The 19,705-nt window shown below is 43.6% G+C and overlaps 1 protein-coding gene across 3 annotated transcripts in view; it reads left to right on the top strand.

The window, feature by feature from the left end:
- Positions 1–19,705, top strand: part of SIK2 (salt inducible kinase 2) — a 113,896-nt gene that overhangs the window by 80,981 nt on the left and 13,210 nt on the right. For 2 of the 3 annotated variants that reach the window (XM_032472720.1, XM_032472722.1), the window contains exons 5-9: positions 5,880–6,004; positions 6,443–6,566; positions 7,902–8,122; positions 9,812–9,964; positions 15,779–15,943. In XM_032472720.1, coding sequence (XP_032328611.1) covers positions 5,880–6,004; positions 6,443–6,566; positions 7,902–8,122; positions 9,812–9,964; positions 15,779–15,943 — 788 coding nt within the window. The remainder of the gene's footprint in view (positions 1–5,879; positions 6,005–6,442; positions 6,567–7,901; positions 8,123–9,811; positions 9,965–15,778; positions 15,944–19,705) is intronic. The other variant, XM_032472721.1, reaches the window with a different exon arrangement.

The raw sequence follows: 19,705 nt of genomic DNA, 5'->3' as shown, positions 1-19,705 counted from the left end.
CATCCAGTGTTGTAGAGACCAGAAAACCCTCACTCATCAGGTTCTGCTAGCAGAGCAATAAATTAGAAAACCTCTCATCTCTACTTAATATAAAGGATTTTTCCTGGGGTTTAAACAGCCTTACCTCCAGTTTTAAGTTGGATTAAACTTCTCCTACTTAATGATGTTCTTAGAACATCTGTGATATAAAAAAAAAAAAAAAAGGACTCCTGGCTTGGAGTTCAAAGGACCTGGATTTGAATACTGGCTAAGCCACTTGCAGCTGTAGATGTTTCGGTAAGTCAGTTAACTACTTGGAGCTTTTATTTCCCCCTTTGTAAGGTAAGGACAGTCATGCCTCACAGGGCCACCATCACAATTAAATGAGATAATTTATACAAAAGTACCAAGTATGTGATGCCTAGTCCAAAGTAGGCAAGACATAAAGGGTTTTTGGATTTGATTATAACTTACACACCATGTTGAAGGACTGCTCATTTTGTTTCAAAAACTTCTTATGATTTCATATTGAGCATCCCTAAAATTGTGAAGCTAAGAGATTCTTTGAGAAAGAGTTGTCTTTCTCCTCCTATGTTCAAGAAAAGTTGACAATCTTGATTGATCTCACAAATTCAAGGTATGTTATGAGTGAAAGTTCAAATAGTTACTCCCACACAAATGACAAATTACAGCAGAGGAAAAAAGCTCCCTTATACCTTCAAAAGTTTGTCAAGAGTTGTTCAGTCAATCATATATGAATAAAAATAGTATCAAAATAATGCTAGAATGAACCCTGAGTTAGAGTGAGACGTTATCACTGTGAAGTCATGGGTTGATGTTTTTTCTTAATACATGTACGTATAGTTGAGTACAAAAATAAATATGTGTGTGTGTGCGTGTGTGTGTAAACATGGATTAGCATTCATACATATATTTCCTAACTATGCTGACAGAGCCTAGATGCAATGACATCCCACTGGCAGTGAGCACATTTAGGTTTTAGCCTTGGTTTCTAAGTACCATTCCTCTGTAAAAGGAATCAGAGCTCCTTGGAAAAGTGGTTCATTCCAGGGCTAGGGAAGGAAAATATAAGATGAGACTTAGAACATCTTCTTTTCTGCCAGAAGATAAGGAAATAGCTAAAGTTAAATGAAATTTTAAAAAGAGAGGGCCATGTTGAAAGGGTACAGGAGCCAACCTGAGTTAGCTCCTAGTGGCCAAAGCTGGAACTATTTGAGTATCAAAATAAATAACCATAATATTGACTTACAACCCAAAGAATAAAATAAATACTTATGATGACTATAATATGACAATATTATAAATAATAAACAAATGATTTAATGATAAATAAATAAGAAGGGAAGAAGGGACGACTCTTCCTTAAAGAAGAATTGTCATTAATAACTGTAGAAGGAATGAGGGAAGTGAAAATTCACCTTTAGAACACCACAGTAATTATTGTTGCAGTCAAGACCTACCAGTGAATGCCAAATTAGTGGGTGAAAGTTTAAGGAGAAACGGTAGGTATAGTCTCAGTATATCTTCTCCATAATATTTATTAATTACAAAGGGAGAAATAATACCTTTACAGTGGGGTAACCCAGCAGAGATTACCTTAATCAAGAGATCAAGGTTAACACCCCCCACCCCAGTAGTCAGACCTAATTATGTGCATCCCTGACCTGGTCCACTTGGAAGAGCACTTCACCTCTGTGATGTTCTTGCCCCAAAGTCATCATCTTAATCTACTCGTGAAAAATCATCAGGCAAACCTGGACTGAGAGACAGTCTGCAAATGCACTGTCCATGGTCAAGAAAGACAAGGGAAGACCGAGGAACTGTCTTACAACTTAGTGAAGACTTAGGAGTCATGATGACCAAGTGCATCATGGAATCCAGCACTGATGAAGGGGAACGTTAGTGAAATAAACTGGTGAAATCTTAGTGAAGTGTGTGGTTTAAAGTATTGAATCCATGTTATTTCTTAGTTTTTGATAATTTTGCTAATAGTTATGGAAAATGTTAACATTAGGGGGAAAAGTTGCATGAAGGGCATAGGGAATTCTCCTTACTTGATTGCTGCAACTCTTCTATAAATTCAAAATTAAAAGTTAAATAATATCAAAGTCAATCCGGCATAGCATGGCGTCAAGTTCCATGACAGAGAAACAGGAAGCAAAGTGCCTGAGGGGCATTTGAGGTATTAACTGGCAGCTCAGAGCTCAGAGAAGACATTAAACTAGAAGGATTGGTCCTTTCCAGCAAGGCCAGCATAGCCTGGGTCAAGCATAAGGAAAGGATGCTTTCCAAAAATCAGGGGTCCTTGATGATTCTCTGTTGTTGTGAGACTGCGTTCTATGTTTGCATGGTGATTGACACCTGTCCGCACTCACATGTTTAATGAAGGAAGGAAGGAACTTGGTTGGGATGATGAAACGTTAATAAATAGTGATGAGAGAGAAATTCTGCGTAGCTCTGCCATTAGCGCATTTCATCCCTCTTGCTCTTCCCTCATCTCACTATATGCTTTTAGGCAGAAAGCTGCAGGCTGTGAATGAAGCAAATTGTCCAGGTTCCGGTGAAGAAATAAAAAGGGCTTTTATTTTTAAGGGCCTTCCCATTGCTACTTCTTAAACCTGACAATTATTAACTTGCTCAAAAATAGCATCCTATCGCTGTGCTGGAGAAGGACGTGACGGTGGTGGGTAACAGGGAAGGCTCTGTATTCAGACTTGGTTTCTCTTCCACGTCCACGACTTAGTATAACCTCTAGCAAAGATACTTAACTCTCTACTCTCACTCTCCTAAAATAAGGATACCTCATGGGGTTATGAAGAGGAAATCATCTTAGGAGAGCTTGGGTCGGCTTCTGGCATTTTTCAAAAAGACAATGACAACATAATTCATTCAGCAAACCTGTGCTGAACAGCTGCTGTCTGCCGACAGTGTTCTCAGTGCTAGGAGTACAGACACGTATCATTTCCCACTTTTCTGCTCTCCAGGAGTTCATCTGACGGGAAAGACAAAACGAGACGGAGAATTGCTGTGCTTCTGTTGAGCAGCTTCCTCGGTCACTGCTGTTTAGTGAGCACCTGCCATGTCTCAGTAGCATGCCTAGAGCATGATGTACTGTCTACTTACAAATGTATGTACCTACATAGACTCACTTGTTGTGAGTATAAGGTACTCCTCATTATGAAGTGTGGACATTGTCCCCATTTTGCAAATGCTACCAAGGCTCTGAGAAATTAAGTCATTTGCCCATGCCCCTCCCCCCACCTCGGTGCATCATCTCTTCTCTTCTGAACCCTTAAGCTTCTCCACACTTTGTCCAAGTGGAAAACCCAGGATCTGCCTGACTCCAAAGCCTTCCTTCACCCAGGCATCAGCTGATGACAAGTACGGCGTGTAAGTGCTTTGACAGGGTTATGGAAGACGGCTGCATACGTGCTATTATCATAGTTTTAGGGAACCTGTTTGTCTTTCAGTGCCTCTCTTAATAATCCTACAGACTCAAGTTCCTGTTTTCTTCAGTTCCTTACAGGAAATAGAAGTAACTTCTGTCTAGCACCCCCTTCTTGTGAGTTAGCAGATGTGCACAGCCAAGATTGAGGCTGGGCTGGCACAGGCACCATGGCAGTTCCCTCGCTTTTGCTCTCCTCCGTGTGAAGGGACCAGTGAGAGAGCCCAGGGCAGCAAAGAGTCCAGACCGCCTTCCTGACAGTCCTCTGTACCGGTCACTCCTTCGCGTTCGTTCCACCAGAGTCGGGGAAGGTTCAGAACGAAGGAGCCCTGTCATGGCTCTTGGAGATGTTAAAACATTACGATGCTGTTTGGAGAGCGTCCTCAACTTGCATGGGCTAAAACTCATCCTGTGATTACCGTTTAAAGTACAGCAATTATTGGGCCTATTTCAAGATCTTGTGCTTTTCATGTGAGTGAAATTAATGTTTTCCTCTTGAAAGGTTATTCGGACATCTAGCCCTTGGCTCCTTTAAGAGCATAGTTTTTCTAGGAAATTAGAAACACCTGTCAATATAGACACATGGGTTGTGGCGGGTTTAGTCACAGAGATGGATTCGAGAAGTGAAGACCTCTCTGACAGGCATTTTGGAAAGTGGAGTACGGGACCGAACTACAGTCACGTGGTGGAGGGAGGCGTTCTCATTGTCCTGGATGACAAGGACAGACCAGTGTTGTTCCGCCAGGTGCAGATGCCCCGCCCCTTCCCCCCGGTGCATCATGCTTTCTCTTCTGAACCCTTAAGCTTCTCCACACTTTGTCTACCCTTCCTGTGTATTTCCTCAGGACCTTTTTCTCTGTAAGGCAGTAACTGGTAGTGATGGCTTCACAGCAGAAGGAAGCTGACATTGCATATCTCCTGTGCTCCAGGCACTTTACATTCCTAACCTCATTTAATCTTCACAATATCTTATCTGGGTAGGTGTATTATCCCCACACTGACAGATAAGGAAAGTAAGGTTCAGGGAGGTGAAATAATTTAGATTACACAGAGGACTTGAGGCTAGAAAGCAGCAAAACTGGAAATCAGGTGTAGGTCCCCCCAGCTTCCTAGGTCATCCTCCCCCGTGAGGCTGTGGTATGGGGATCACAGCTGATGTCGCTGTCACTACTGCTGGCCACCACCTTTTACACCGGCAGCTCAGAGAATGCCTCTTCTCAGGTACAGAAGTGCACCATCGTCTCAAGGTGTGCAAAGAATGTGAGTTTATGTGAACTCGTGGGATCCCCACAGGAACCTGCTGACTACGGCTATTCCAGGGTTACAGGTGACCGAGGCTCACAAAAACTGAACCCAAGTCACACGGCCAGTCAGTCTGGCACTGGGGACTTGCTCCCGTCCCCTGGGGCCCCTCGCTCTGCCTGCAGCGCATACACTGGCCGGGAGCGGAGCCAGTTCCTGTCACCAAGGTGTGTCCTTCAGTCAGGAGTCTGTTCCAACCTGAGACAGTATGGCTCTAACTTAACAAAATAGCAGGAGTTTTGTTCCTTCACTAAGAACATGAGACCTTGTGACGGCTTAGCGAAAGGGCACAAGCTCGCGTTTACCCCAGAGCTCACCGCGTTTGTCTTCCGCCGCAACGCTCCCGCGGCCTGCGGGCGTCTGGGTGCAGTGTGTCCGGGGTGCGTGCAGTTTACCAGAGCTGTTAGACGCAGTATGACTAATGTCGTGAGGGGAAGGCCATTAGCTCTTTTGAAGTGTCACGCCGCCGCATTCCATAAATGAGTAAATAAGTGATAGCTGGTGCTGGGTGGCCTGTGGCTGGCCCACAAAGCCGTCGCATGTTAATGAGCTGCTCAGATGAGTATCTGTCTAATTCAGGATGTGCGGGCAACGCTTAGAAGAGCTGTTACTTAGGAACCACTGTGCTCAGTTGCCTTAAAAGGGTATTTATCTTGCTGCTCCGGGGTAAGGGCTGTAAGAGCAGCCGGCCCTTTGATTGTGTTTAGGTGAGTATCTTGGACTTCGACTCATTTGACTTTTTTCTTTATAGATCATGTGAGCTAAAGAGCTCTTAATCATGGAAGAATGGAAAGTCTAAGATTATCAAATTCAAGTTGGTTGTCTACACCAATGGATTTTCTCTCAGCCTTAAAAATACATGATTTAAAGTCTTTCTCTAATCTCTCACTCATTCTCTTTGAGAAGAAAACTTGATTCATTTACGCATTCATTCAATACGTGTTTACTGCACACCTGATGTTTGCTATTCATTATGCTAAGTGCTAAGGAAACATCACGAGATACATGTCAACCCATTCTCACAGTCATGAGTAGTGACGTTGTCCATGTAGCATATTATAAAGTTTGTTATGAGAAATTCAGTATAGTTTGAGAGCACAGATGAAAGTAACATTTATTTCCATCCCAATAGATTTCGGTTTTGGAAATTTCTTTGAAAGCGGTGAACTGCTGGCGACATGGTGTGGCAGCCCCCCGTATGCGGCCCCAGAAGTCTTTGAAGGGCAGCAGTATGAAGGACCACAGCTGGATATTTGGGTATTTCTTTGCTTAGCTGTGTTAAGTGCATCTATAAAGATAATACTTGGTACCCTGGCCCATCTTGGAAGCTCTTGGTACCTAACACATAGGCAGAAGTTCATGCTTTCCCTGTCCACTGGACTGTAACTAGTCAGAGCATCCTGAATTTGATTCTAGGAATTTCTAGGGACAGATGTTAACATCTAACATCAGCAATAATTCAAAGTCAAGTAGCAATCAAAATGATTAAATTTAGACCGTCTGTTATTTGTTATAGGATACTTTATTGCAGCAGTCAGTGTTTTGGGTTTTTTGTTGTTTTTAATTCTGAGATAGTGGTAAATTCACACAGGAATTTTTCAGTCCGTGTGTTTTTAAAGGCCCCAGGGGTATGTAGGAAAAGGAAGAGTGTTGACGTTGTCAGTGGAAAAGTGACTGTGTTGTGTTCCTCCCTAGAGCATGGGAGTTGTTCTCTACGTCCTTGTCTGTGGAGCCCTGCCTTTTGATGGACCAAGTCTTCCAATTTTGAGGCAGAGGGTTTTAGAAGGAAGATTCCGGATTCCATATTTCATGTCAGAAGGTAACAAGCTGTTTATCCTAAAATTGAGCTTTACACAGTTGGTTCTCCAGATCAGTGCCAAGAAAAAGGCTTCCCTTTGTCTAAGAGTTCAGGTGCCAAATAATGTGACTGCGTCACTTTAAAAGCCATAGAACTAAGCCGCCCCTCCATGTAGGTGAGAGGAATTCCAGCCTTCCTACTTGTAACTGAAAACAGAGTTTCCTGGGTTAAGAACAGCAAGTCTTTCCTTTTACTGTCAGTCTGTAAATGTCCCAGGTTTGTTTTAGACTTAGAGAAGCACTTTGTCGATACAGACCCACAACCATTTCACAATATGTGATGGATTTTCCCCTATCTTTTGGTGGGAAGTTGCAAAATTTAGGTTTTTTTTTCAAAATTAAGTTTTTAATTAAATTTAAAACCAACTAGCAAATCTGTAATTGAGATCAAATCCCGTAGTCCCTGCCAGTCTTGCATTGAGTTGTTACGTGGGCAGCAGTTTACTCATTAGTTTAGGTTTTGGTTATCATCCTTAACTTATTTCTTCCTCGTAACAGAAGTAATGATATAGTAGTTAAGGGGATAGACTGAGAAGCCAGACCGCCTGGTTTTAATCCTGGGTCCCCCACTTACTGGCGGTCTGGCCTTGGCAGGTCGCAGCCCCCCTCTGTGCTTCAGTTTCTTCAGTCTGTAAAATGGTAATAACAGCAGTTGCTAATGGAGGTGTGGTGGGATTAATTAAATTAATCTTAAAGCACTCAGCCTGTTGCCTGGCACATAGCAGATGATACAGGGTTAGCTTACGTGGAGGGGTGAACAGCACAGTCAGCTCGGGAAGGGCGCCCGTGCTGAGCTGCACCGTGCGGGTCACGTAGTGGCATCAGAAGTAGCTCCTGCTCCACGTACATTTTTCTCAGCTACACTGACTTGGAGAAAAGCGACAGTCCACAGAAGAGCTCTTGCCTCGGAAGTGACTGAGGATCCGTTTATTATTTGCTTATTCAAAGAAGAAGGCTTGTTTTATTCTTGGAGGAAGCCTGAGTCTGTCTAGATATTTTCAGTTGAGAAATTCAGCTTCTGGGTTCATTTAGTATAAAACAGGCCAGAACTGCATCCTCGTCTTTTTCGTAAGTGTTCACTCGCGGTGATGTTGGTCGTAGTGTCCACCTTCACCATGTGAACCTGACAGTTACCAGTGGCCTTCAGGCAGTCATTTCTTCATTTGAGCTTCTGCTTTCCAGTGGGCGCTGTGCAGGTGCAGAGATTCCCACCACTGTGCCAAGCCACCTGAGTCAAGCACTTACCCCGAGGTGCAAGGTGACTTACGCGACTTTTGTAACATTGTGTTTTCCGTAGATTGTGAGCACCTTATTCGAAGGATGCTGGTCCTCGATCCATCCAAACGGCTAACCATAGCCCAGATCAAGGAGCATAAGTGGATGCTCGTAGAAGTTCCTGTGCAGAGACCTGTTCTCTATCCACAAGGGCAAGAAAACGAGCCGTCCATTGGGGAATTTAATGAGCAGGTCCTGCGACTTATGCACAGCCTTGGGATAGATCAACAGAAAACCATTGAGGTAAAGTGGGTAGAGGTTCAACTGAAGATTTTTTAGAACTCTGCTGTACTTGGTAACTCGAAATTTCATGCTTGCTCCTGTCATCTGGTCCTTTGGCATGGCCATCCCCAGCACCTAGGTGACTGATCAGTGTTCCCTGAAAAGCACATCACGCTCTATGTTTGTTTCTATTCAGTGTGTGAATTCCTCCCTTTTCCTCATCTGCCAGAAAATTCAAAAGGAAGGGTTTATGTAGGATTGAGAAAAGACAAAGGTAGAATCTTCACAAACACAGAGTAGAAGGTTTCTGCTAAGATGAAGAATAAGGGTTTTTTACAGGTAATGAACTAGCTTAAATGGAACATAAATTTGCAGATCTGGAGCAAGGCTGAGGACTGAGCAGGGAAGAAGGATGGGCATCAGATTGAGAAAAAACACTGGGATTTAGATTGTGAACTGAAGAAACTGAGAAGGCAAAACCAGGTGGATTCCTGATTTGGAAGTGTTATGGGTCATAGAGCTGAGAAGGTCATGAACCAGGGAAATTCCTTGTCAGCTTTATTTCTGTCCTTTAATAGTCAGCATATACATATTTTTAATAACTCCACAGCAATTAAAAAAACAAAAAACCCCAGTGCCTTTAAGGATGAAGCATAACAAGAAAGAATGCAAAATGCCCCCCAGTGAATATAAAGTGCCCCAAACTGTGCTGGCTTTTCCCTCATGGGAGCCATGAGTGAAACCAGACTGCTCTCCTGCTTTGCTCATCATGTGCTCAGTGAGGTTTTTTTTTGTACTTGCCCGTGAAGTAGATCTCGAACAGCAGCTGGGGGGTTGGGGGTAGTTCCGTTGGTGTTTGCCGTGAGAGCTTTGCATCCGGGCTGTGCTGCCCGGCGCCCAGGCAGCCTGTCACGTGGAGTTAGAACCAGAGGAGCCGTGGTTGCTCTGCTCCGTTAGTATCCTGGGAGAGCTCGCCAGCCAGGGATGGGAGAAATTGGGAAGCAACTTTATTTTCAAGGTTTCAAAAGGGTGGGACTGCAAAAACAAGAGGAAAAAATTACCTAAGAACGGAGACACAGTGTCTCTCAACCTAGCGTCCAAATGTCATTCTCCAGCCCAAAGTAATCACCAGAAATTTCCCCAAAGACTTTAATCATTCACTTCAGAGTTTGCAATGGATTGGACTTGTGTTGAGGCAATGGAATTAGAGCCTCAGGGCTCAGGTTGCTACCTGACCCTACAGCATAGTTGCGACAATGAGATGGGGCCCCGTGACAGCACTGGGGCATTTTCTCTGAATGCAGACACACAAGTGGATCCTGTTAATGTGAAAGAGCCAGTTGCAGGAGGCTATAGCTCAAAGTGGTAGAGCGCATGCTTAGCATGCACGAGGTCCTGGGTTCAATCCCCAGTGTCACCTCTTTGAAAAGTAAAGAAATAAATAATCCTAATTACCTCCCTCCTTCTCTCCCCCACCAAAAAAAAAAAACTAAAAAAAAAAAGAGCCAGTCAGGTCATTCAGAGGTATCGCCCTTTGTATAATTAATGAGGTTATCTGTATTCCATTCTCAGTTCAGGGATAGGTTTCATTTTGACGCATACTCTGTTTTTAAGAATACGTGATATCTTGCCTACTTGTTTAGAAAGGTGTAAATCACTGGACTGGTTTTTTTATGGTCCTCTGCCTTCAGCACTTGTTTTCTTGTCCAGTCTCTGCAGAACAAGAGCTATAACCACTTTGCTGCCATTTATTACTTGTTGGTGGAGCGCCTGAAATCACACAGGAGCAGCTTCCCGGTGGAGCAGAGACTCGACGCCCGCCAGCGTCGGCCCAGCACCATCGCAGAACAGACAGTTGCCAAGGTAACGCCCCGACAGCCAGTAGTCTTATCCGTGCGTGTGCCTGTTCACATGTTGGACACATTTTTCATCGTGTAGTATAAAGGGTTAGGATTTCATCCCCTACACCCTATTCTTCTGTAAAGTTTCTCTCCATCATTCAATAGATTATCGAATGTTTGGATCATCTTCCTCCTTTTAAGGATTAACTTTACTTCAGTTTTTTTCTTTAAGAGATTTCTCAATATTTTTCACCTACTTCACATCATTCACTTATGTTGAGAATTAATGTCACTAGCCTCTATGTTCAGTCTCACTTAATAAATTTTTATCGCAGATGTACTAGGTGGAGGCACTGTAGAGGAGAGGGTGTGGAAAACGATACATAAGTAACCATCATTCAAAATAGAGGAAGGTGAGTGCTACAGAAGCAAAGGGGACCGAGAGAGACGTCTGAATGGGAGATGCCGTGTGGGAGAGGGGGCGCTTACGACAGCTCCACAGACGTGTAGGACTTCGTTAGGGAGAGGCGGGAGGCAGAGGCAGAGGAAGCAGTGGGGACAGAAGTCCTCAAGTGGGCAAGTGTAGGGCTTCTTCAAATCGATCCACTTAAATTGAAGCCCAGGGAAATGGAAGAGTTGGAGTGGAGGTTGAAGCCGTGTTGTGAAGGGCTTTGAATGCCAAGGGTAAAGAGTTTACTTACAATTCAGGAAGAAATGAGGAACTACTGAAGACTGTTAAGCAAAAAGAAGTGATAAATTATATCCACACTTTAAGCTAACCAGTCTGGTAACGTGGGGAAGGACAGATTGGTTAGGGGAGAGAAGAAATTTGTAGAGAGCAGTTAGGGGACCAATATAGTAGTCGAGATGAGAAATACTGAAACTTGAACCAAGACGGTGCAGGTGGAGGTAGGCAGGAAGGGGCGAGTGCCAGGACCCCTTCGGAGGCAGACTCTGGAGGAAGGGACTGCTGGTTACATGACTCCCCTGTTGAGCCCGAGGCTGAGGGAACTGGGGTGGCACTGATTCAGCTGCTTACGGGGAAGGGTGGATCTGGATCCCCCGGAGAAGCTCGGGCTGAAGGGGGTCAGGAAATCATCTACATAGAGGTTGAAAAGAGAAACAGTTCGCTCCTGTGATCTCTTAGGACTTCCGTCTATTTCTGTGACTACTGACTTTATTTAAAGTGCAAGTGAGAGCAGAAAAGTTTTGACTTTGTGTTTCTTCTCTGGCAGTTTTACAAAATGTATAGGATTATAACAGAAGTTTGCATTGGCTTGTACAGAATATGTGAAAAAAAACCCAACGAAATGAAAATCTTCTTGATTTTAATAGGCAAATGGTATACTTTGTTATACATACTTTGGTATCTAAAATAATGTGAATATTGACACTAATGTATCAATCAAGTCAGATATTTGGGTTGAAGTATCTCTGAGCCCCTGGAATTTTTTTAAGTAGAATAGTATGCCTTTCAAGATGGAGAGGAGGGGGATAAAATGAGAATTCCTGAGCTGGGGGAGTAACAGGGAGAGGTGGAGTGCCCCTTCCCTCTAGAAAACACGGCCAGACAGAAGGACAGGGAGCAGGGAAGCCCCCAGCTGCACCACTGTCCCCCCAAGTCTCTGTTCTTCTGAGACACACGTGGCACACATGAGGGAAGGGGGCTACGTGATGACTGCTCCTGAGCACACGTAGAGTGTGGTTATTGTACACGATCGCCTGTCCTGTCTGAACTTGAAGCAAATTCCCTAGGGGATCTCAGGTTACATGTAATTTACATGTGATTTGGCTTGGGGGTTCCGATGTATGCATAGCTTCTTATGTTTGGTAACTTTTTTTTTTTTATGACCAAGCACCCCATGAGTTCTTTTCATTTTACGCCTTGACCCAAGTTGTCATAGAAAGCTACCTAGTGTGACTTCAGATGTGTCTAATTCAAGGAGAGATCTTCAGTGCTCATTCATAGACTTGCCTCAAGTGCCATCTGAATTCTAAGCAGTGGGCACTGGGTTTAAACAAGATCGCCCCTCCCTGTGAGAACATTCACGTTCTAGTGTTTAGTGTTGAACTTGTTTCAAAAAAAAATAGATTTCTCTGTTTTAGGAATGTAATGTGCTTCAAGTTTTAGTAGAGCCTTCTCCCTTGAATTCTTTGATGTTCTACTATCTTTTGAAAGAAGTGGCAAACTGCTTGTTACTTGACATGGGAATAAGGAATTGACAGAATCCCACACAGAGATCCCCAGAGCTGTGGAATCAGGCAGACCTTGGGCTCCACACCGAGCTGAGCGACCTCGGCAAGTCAGCGTCCCCAGGCTCCAGTGACCTTAAATACAAAATGGAAATAGCAGTGCCTGCTTCATAAGTTGGCTACAAAGATCAAATCAGTTAATTTATAGCAGCCGTTCGGTTCACTTATGTGCCAGGCACAGCTCCAGCCATCAGAGTTTCACAGGTACCAGGAAACAGCCCCTGCCCTTAGGATTTTGTGGTATAGGGATAAACAACCCTTTACCACCACTTAGAAAGCAGTGAGATGTCCATCTTAGCAGAGTACTTATATTTGCCTTATAACAAGTGGGAAATGTTATATCAAATTGGCTGTAGGTGACTATTAAGAGAAAATATGTCACACCTTTTTCTTGTGAATATGAACTGCAAGGTTTTTTTGTTGTTGGTTTTTTGTTTGTTTTGCTTTGTGCATGTGGATTTTTTTTTAATTGAACTATAGTCAGTTTACAATGTTGTATCAATTTCTGGGGTACAGCGTAATGTTTCAGTGATACATATACATACATGTATTCGTTTTCATATTCTTTTCATTATAGGTTACTACAAGATATTGAATATAGTTCCCTGGGCTACACAGTATAAACTTGTTATTTATCTATTTTATACACAGTCCAGCTACTGGTTTTTAACAGTCCTTCCACGCCAGGTGTCCATCCGCTGTAAGCAGACAAGAGTGAAACACTCATCCCAGTTCTTCCTTAAGTGCTGGTTAGAGGTTGCCTTCCGCATCTGTAAGGAAGAGCCTTATGTTAGTCGACTAGGGCCGCTGTGACGGAGCGCCAAAGACAGGCGGCCTCAACAGCAAAGTCTGCTTTCTCACAGTTCTGGAGGCTGGAAGGCCAGGATCCAGCTGCCGTCAGGGTGAGGACTCTGCCCCTGGCTTGTAGGTGGCCACCTTCTTGCTGTGTCCTCGCACTGCCTTTCCTCTGCACACGCAGGGAGAGAGATCTTTGCGGTGTCAGCCTCTTCGTAGAGGGACACCAGTCCTACTGGATTAGGGCCCCACCCTTATGACCTCATATAACCTTAATTACCTCCTTTAAGGCCTTGTTTCCAAATACAGTCACACCAGGTATGAAGGCTTCAGCGTGGATGGGAGTGGGGGCAGGGGCCAAATTTTGTCCATAACAAGCATATTCCCACTGGAGCAATAGAGATCTTTCCCATCAGAGAGAACACTGCTTTCATTGTCATGGCTCTGTAAAGCATAAAGGCAGAAAAAGAGATTCAAGACAATAAACATGTGATCTAAAAAGTCATTACAGCTAGCAGGCATGATCACGGTTCACTGCCACTCTTAAAGAAACTGGTAATATCTGCTTGTCTGGGATATTAATCAACCATCTATTTATTATAATGCCAGATTCTTTAGTCAGCTGTTCAGTGCTGTTTAGGCTCTTTGACTATTTATACCCTAACTTGTGCCAAAAAAGATGTCGATCGCCCCTTCAGTGATTGCTGGAACCCTAAAACGCAGACCCCTCGATCCACCACTCTTTTTGCTGTGAAGTGGTCGTCACAATAAAATGTGTCCTTTCTCTGTCCTTACCAAGTTCACAATAAGTTGCAGACCAGGTTGGAATATGAATATGGAATATGGAATATGTGTTTAAGGAAAAGGCTTGGTCTGGCCCAAGCACGGTCCTGCCATTTAAAAAGCCACAGCTGATAAGAGAGTGAAAAGCAACACCACATTGTAGTGACCGAGTTGGTATCTCATGTCCAGTACAGCATCTTCAGGTAATAATGCTTTGTCCTAATAAGAAGGAACAGTCTAATAAATTTGGGAAACAGAAATCAAAGTTCAGCTTTATCCTCTGATTGAAAAGCCAATGATAAGCATAAGAAGAATATCAAATATAGTTCATTAGGAAGTTTAAATGTTACATTGTGGCTGAAAAAAATCAATTTGAATGGCTAATGCTTGAAAGGGAAAAAAAAATGTTTAATCTCAAAAGTGGCCCAGGATGTAGGCCTGAGGAATGATGATGTGAGAAAAGCTATTTCTGTGTCATGTTCAGAATAGCACATAATGTATTTTTTTTCCACTTTCACCATCCACATGATACCAACCCTTTGCTATTACTGTTTTATTCTTTATCTCATGCAGTGTATCTAATGCTGTTAATGTTGGAATAAAAAGTGTATTCTGAGTATATTCAAAGTATAGTCAAATATAAAGTGTATTTCTGACCTATCCCCCCATTATTGAAAAGCATCAGCCTTAAATTTTAACTGGGAACCATTAGATACTGTCGGAGAACAAAATTGTGTATTCATTTTGCAGTCTAATTCCTGTGTTAAATTATTGTGATTTTAAGACTTTAGAAGGAAGGAGAAAGGAGGAATTCACATAACTGTGTGAAGGGCTCTACAATTTGCCTGACTTCACTGTGGAGTAGATTTTAATGTCTTTTTTTGGAGGTGAAGAATATAAAATTCAGAGAGGTTAAGTGACCTGAGTAAGTTCACACAGTACGTTGATGGAGCCAGGAATCAAACCGAGGTCTAGGGAAAGGAAAAGCTAGAATCATACCGTTCTGTTTCTTTTCATTTGAATTTAAAACTCACCATCTTATATCCCTTGAAGTGATGATGGCAGAAAAAAATAGGCCATTCCTCTGCCTTTTAGAAACTAGTATGATGATTGTTCCCTCAGATGTCTTGCAGTGTCTGCGATGTTCAAAAGGCATCTAATAAATTAGTCTGCTTGTTTTGAAAAGATGGAGAGGAAAGGATTATTCAACGGTTACATCTTCAAAATCGACCCTTGCCAGTTGTCGTAAAGGAAGGTTCTTTTAAATGACATTTAAAAAAAAAAAAAACTTGTAATACTTGTTTACTTAGAGTTTTGTAACAAAGGAGACACGAAGGATGGACTTTCTCTAGTAGGTTAACTTCAGGAACATGGCTTGCTCAGCAGTAGGGTGGCAATAGGCTGTGTTCAGTCTGTGCATCTCCTTCAAAGAAGGTCATTCCTGTCCCCCCAAGTGACCACCGCTTCTCTCTCCTTCCTCTTCACACACACCACTGCTGATAAAGACCCGCCATCTCACCTCCACCCCCCTCCCCCCAAAAATGCAGGTGGATAGCACGTATGGCAGTGTGCTTTGTGTTACAGTTAATGTTTCTCTCTCTCTGATTTAATTTTTGAGCTCCTAGAGAGGCAGGGACTTTTCCATTCTTTGTATCTTTCCAGAGTAATACATTTTAAGGATATAGACAATATTTGTTTGTTGAAAACAAAAGAGCAGCCGTAGATTGCTTACAACGACCAGCTTTCTTGTCATTTGCGTGAAAGTTACACATCTCATCGTGGAACAGGAACAGAATCCTGTACCACCCATCTCAGAATAATTGAGACTGCTTCAGGTGGATACCTGTGCTGTGTACCTATTTCATCACATCTTTCCTGGAGTATCCAGCAAATCCCTATTTATCCTTTCATTGCACCAGGAAGAATTATTTTCTTTTAAGAGTTTTGTACCTTTATATAGAAAGTACTAATGTTCCCCAACTTTCTCTTCTTGCCATGTCTGCAGGCACAGACCGTGGGGCTCCCAGTGACCGTGCACCCCCCGAACGTGCGGCTGATGCGATCTGCCCTCCTCCCACAGGCACCCAACGTGGACGCCTTCGCGTTTCCCGCGTCCGGCTGTCAGGCGGAAGCAGCGTTCATGGAGGAAGAGTGTGTCGACACCCCAAAGGTACAGCTGTGTTAAGAGGCTCCGAGCTTGCAGGTTGGCTGGAGACTTCAGCCTGGTCCAGAGACGCTGTACTTCGGCTTTGCTGAACTTTGTCATTTCGTCAGGTCGCTCAAGAGGGTGTTTTTGTGCAGAAGATCTGAGAAAAGCATCCAGGGCTTACAGTCGGCTGTGTTCAGCGTGTCGTCATTACGAGTTTTATGTAACTTGTCAGACCTCATGTGTGCTTTTCAGCATCCTTCGTTCTCTTTCCTTAACCAGTTCCTTCTCTCAAGCTGCTCGGTGCCTCATAGGTTTTGGCTTTTTTAAAAAATCGGCTGTAATTCTGAAAACAAAGATACAACTATTGTGCTGAATTGGGCTTTGCCCCTGTGATTATGGCCTCTCTCCTGCTGCACGTGCTGCAGCTATAAAATGAGGGGCCATCTTTTTTTGATCAGCTAAACATCTTTTTTGGTCCTGTTTGAACATACTTACAGGAGAGCAGTCTATTCTGGTGTGTCGCATAAAGTTGGCTTTTAGTATGTGGAAGATGACGGCTTCTCTCATTTAGTGGATATTTGTGTAACTTCGAGTTTGTGTTTTATATACTTAGCATCAAGAGGTATTCAGAGGATCATATTAATGGGCAGGTCCTAGAGGGTTTTAAAATAGATTCTGTCCCTTACTAGCTGTTGTGCACTCGGGCAGAGGGACTTCACATCTTTGGACGTCCGCTTTCTCTTGTGTAAAATAAGAATACCAGCTCTATGAGGCTTGTGAGGACTGAGAGGCTGTGTGTGAGGTTCTGAGCAGATCGTAGACACTCAATAAATATCGGTTTCCTGTCTTTTTAGCCTCTTTGGGTAATAAAAAGATGACTCAGACGTTAATTCTGCCTCAGAGTTTGTAGTCTAGCAGAAGGGGCACGGTGCATAACTGGAGACAGCGTGCCAGGTCCTGAATAGATCGATAAATGTGATCGGTCCCTTAAAGAGATATAAACCACAGGGCTGCGCGATTAGAAGGGGCGGGGCAGTTGCTTTGAGCTTGTTTGATCAGGAATGTCTGGGTGATCTGCCAGAGCTGGGAATTGAGAGGTGGCTGGATGGCACCCAGGGGGTGATATCTCAGTGGACGGAAAGGCCTGGCCAACAGCGGACATCGGGAAAGCCCGGGTCCAGCTAAGTCAGAGCAGTAGGGCAGTGCGCCCAGGAAGAGGGCACGTGAAGGGGGATTGTACAGAATGAAGACAGTAGCTGAGCTCTGGATGGCAGGTCGGGGGCTGCACTCTTTCTCTAGGCTGGGCTTTTCAACGTGGGAACGTGTTTCAGGATCATCGAGCCAGTTTTTCCAAATGGACTTCTCCAAGGTGGTAGGAAACAGTTGCAGATTTTTTTTTTAATTATAAAATATACATTTATTTTATTTTTTAATTTTTATTTTTTTCCAGTTTTATTATGTAGAATTATTACAGTTCGACTGCACATACACATTATATTGCATGAAGATTTTTTGATAAAGAAGCACTGTGATCCCTGTTGTGCCTCAGAAATGAGCCTGGAAGGGCACATGGCCTGCATTGGTGGAGAGGGGAGAGACTGAGGACAAGGACAGTAGAAGGTTAGAGCAAGGTGACGAGGACAGCAGAAGGCGGGGAGATGATGAGGGCCTGCCCTGGGACAGTGCTCATGAAACTGGAGAGGCGGGGCTGACGTAAAAGGGACTGAACAGAGAAAACTGATAGACCGTGAGGGTCCAGAGGAAAGAAGTCCAAACCGCTAACAGTGCTTTGAGCCAAGATGACGGGAGGGTGACACAGGCCACCTTCTGACCTCGGGAGCTCTGGAGGTAGGGCTGGTGCAGAAGTGCAGTGACGAGTTAGCTGGAGCGTAGTCAAGGCGGCCTGACGCTCAGCTGCGTAAGCAGGTGTTAAGCCAAGTGGCTGACCATGAGGAGCTCGTGTCCCTGCCCCTGAGGACGAGGCCACTCCCTGTGGACAGTGGTTCTTCTGTCCCTGGTTGCCAAGCATGTTCAGTAACATCACATACTGCTATTACATTCCCACCCAGAAATTTAGACACAAATTGGGGCAACATCATTCACTTATTTTTAAAATCTAATTCCCTTGAAAAAAAAATTAAATGCAGTCTGCTAAAAGCTTGGCTGTGAGGGCACCAGGCCCGAAACCCAGATTGGGCTCTGTCTGCCGTATTATATAGGGCAAGCTATTTTTAAAGCTTGTGATTGTTACCGTCACTAGGAAACAGACAGGAAATGAATGATTTTGTGAAAGATACAGACAGTAGCTAGATGGCCTATTTGCATTCGTAGGAAGAGCAGTGCCACGCTGGAACTGGCCACCCACACTGGCAGGGCCACCTTGGCACTTAGCCAGGCTCCAGACACCTGCTGGTCTTACTTGTGGACCGTTTCATGTATGTCAGCAATACAGTCCATCCCTCCCTCGCACCTCTTTCTCTGGGGCCCGTAATTAACACACACGCACGAAACTGTCAGACAGAGATACCGGCCCTTTGTTGTTCGTATCGCTTCGTATGCACTTACTCCGACGCCCGTTTGCTGTTTTCTAAAAGGTGCTGCGTGACTGCACGTGTTGCCCAGTCATTTCAGCTCTCAGCTGGTGGCAGGAATTGTGCCCCTCAGAGTTTTCACCTCTCCTTCCCTCCCAAAAGTCTTCAACTTAAAACTGTCAGTAAAATCCCTTAGGGAGTCTGCACTGAAACATCGCTTTGGGATTGCTCCCAAAAATAGCACCTTTCTGAGACAGCGACCCAACTGTGAGCAGTAACCGAGCAGCACAGAGCCCGTATGTGGGCAGATGCAAGCCCTGTAGGGCCAGTCTTTCTCTTTTGAGAGTTTCTTTGGGAATAATGGACTTTACACACACACACACACCAGTCACTTTAACATTTATTAGAGATTATAATAAAAGGATTTTCCAAGTTACCATCTTCATAGCTGGATAGCCGAAGGGAACTGTGAGGCTAAACTATGAAAATGCAAGTGTAGACGTTGTGTTCCGTGTCTACTGGCATCTTTCATACCTTTTTTGCATTATAAAGGTAGTACACATAAGAGATGGTCTAAAAAGGACATTCATCGAAAACTGGTAATCGTGTTAACCGCTAAGACTTTGTAAAGGGGAGAAATTGGACTTCTACTTCTGAATTTGAATTTTTTAATTTGTAATTGAAAAAGGTAAAACCAGTCAGAATCATATATGGAAAATTCAGAGAGGGATAAAGCAAAAAGTTAATGTATCCATAATCCCCCTACCCAAAGGTAAGCCATTGTGGCATGTCTCCTTAGAGTGGGTTCTAGATGGATGGATAGACAGATGGGTGGGTGGATGAAGACAGAGTGACTCAGGACGTACGTAGACTTGTTAAAACAAAATTGTATTGTATTAGATGTAATTTTGTACCTTGCTTTTATAAGATCATGAGCATTTTTCCCATACCATAAAAGCATGAGTTATATTTAACAACTGCCTAGTATATTAGCTTAGATGTACCCTTATTTACCTACTTTCCTGTCTTTGGACATCAAGTACTTTAAATTTTTTTGCTTCCTCATATATGCTTCAGGTGAATATCCTTGTGTCTAGATTTTCGACTATACCTTCATTTCCTTAGGATAAATTTCTAGAGCTGGCATTACCCACTTCTTTGCTTCCTCATCTGGTGGTCTATTTTAATTTGCCTCAAGATAGTAAAAATGTTTTAAAAGAAACTGTTGTTTTATACTCATGCTTTTAAAATT

The sequence above is a fragment of the Camelus ferus genome, chromosome 33, assembly GCF_009834535.1.
Source record: "Camelus ferus isolate YT-003-E chromosome 33, BCGSAC_Cfer_1.0, whole genome shotgun sequence".
Classification (NCBI taxonomy): Eukaryota; Metazoa; Chordata; class Mammalia; order Artiodactyla; family Camelidae; genus Camelus; species Camelus ferus.
The sequence above is the reverse complement of the archived record's forward strand: the minus strand, read 5'-3'. Positions and strand labels throughout refer to the sequence as shown.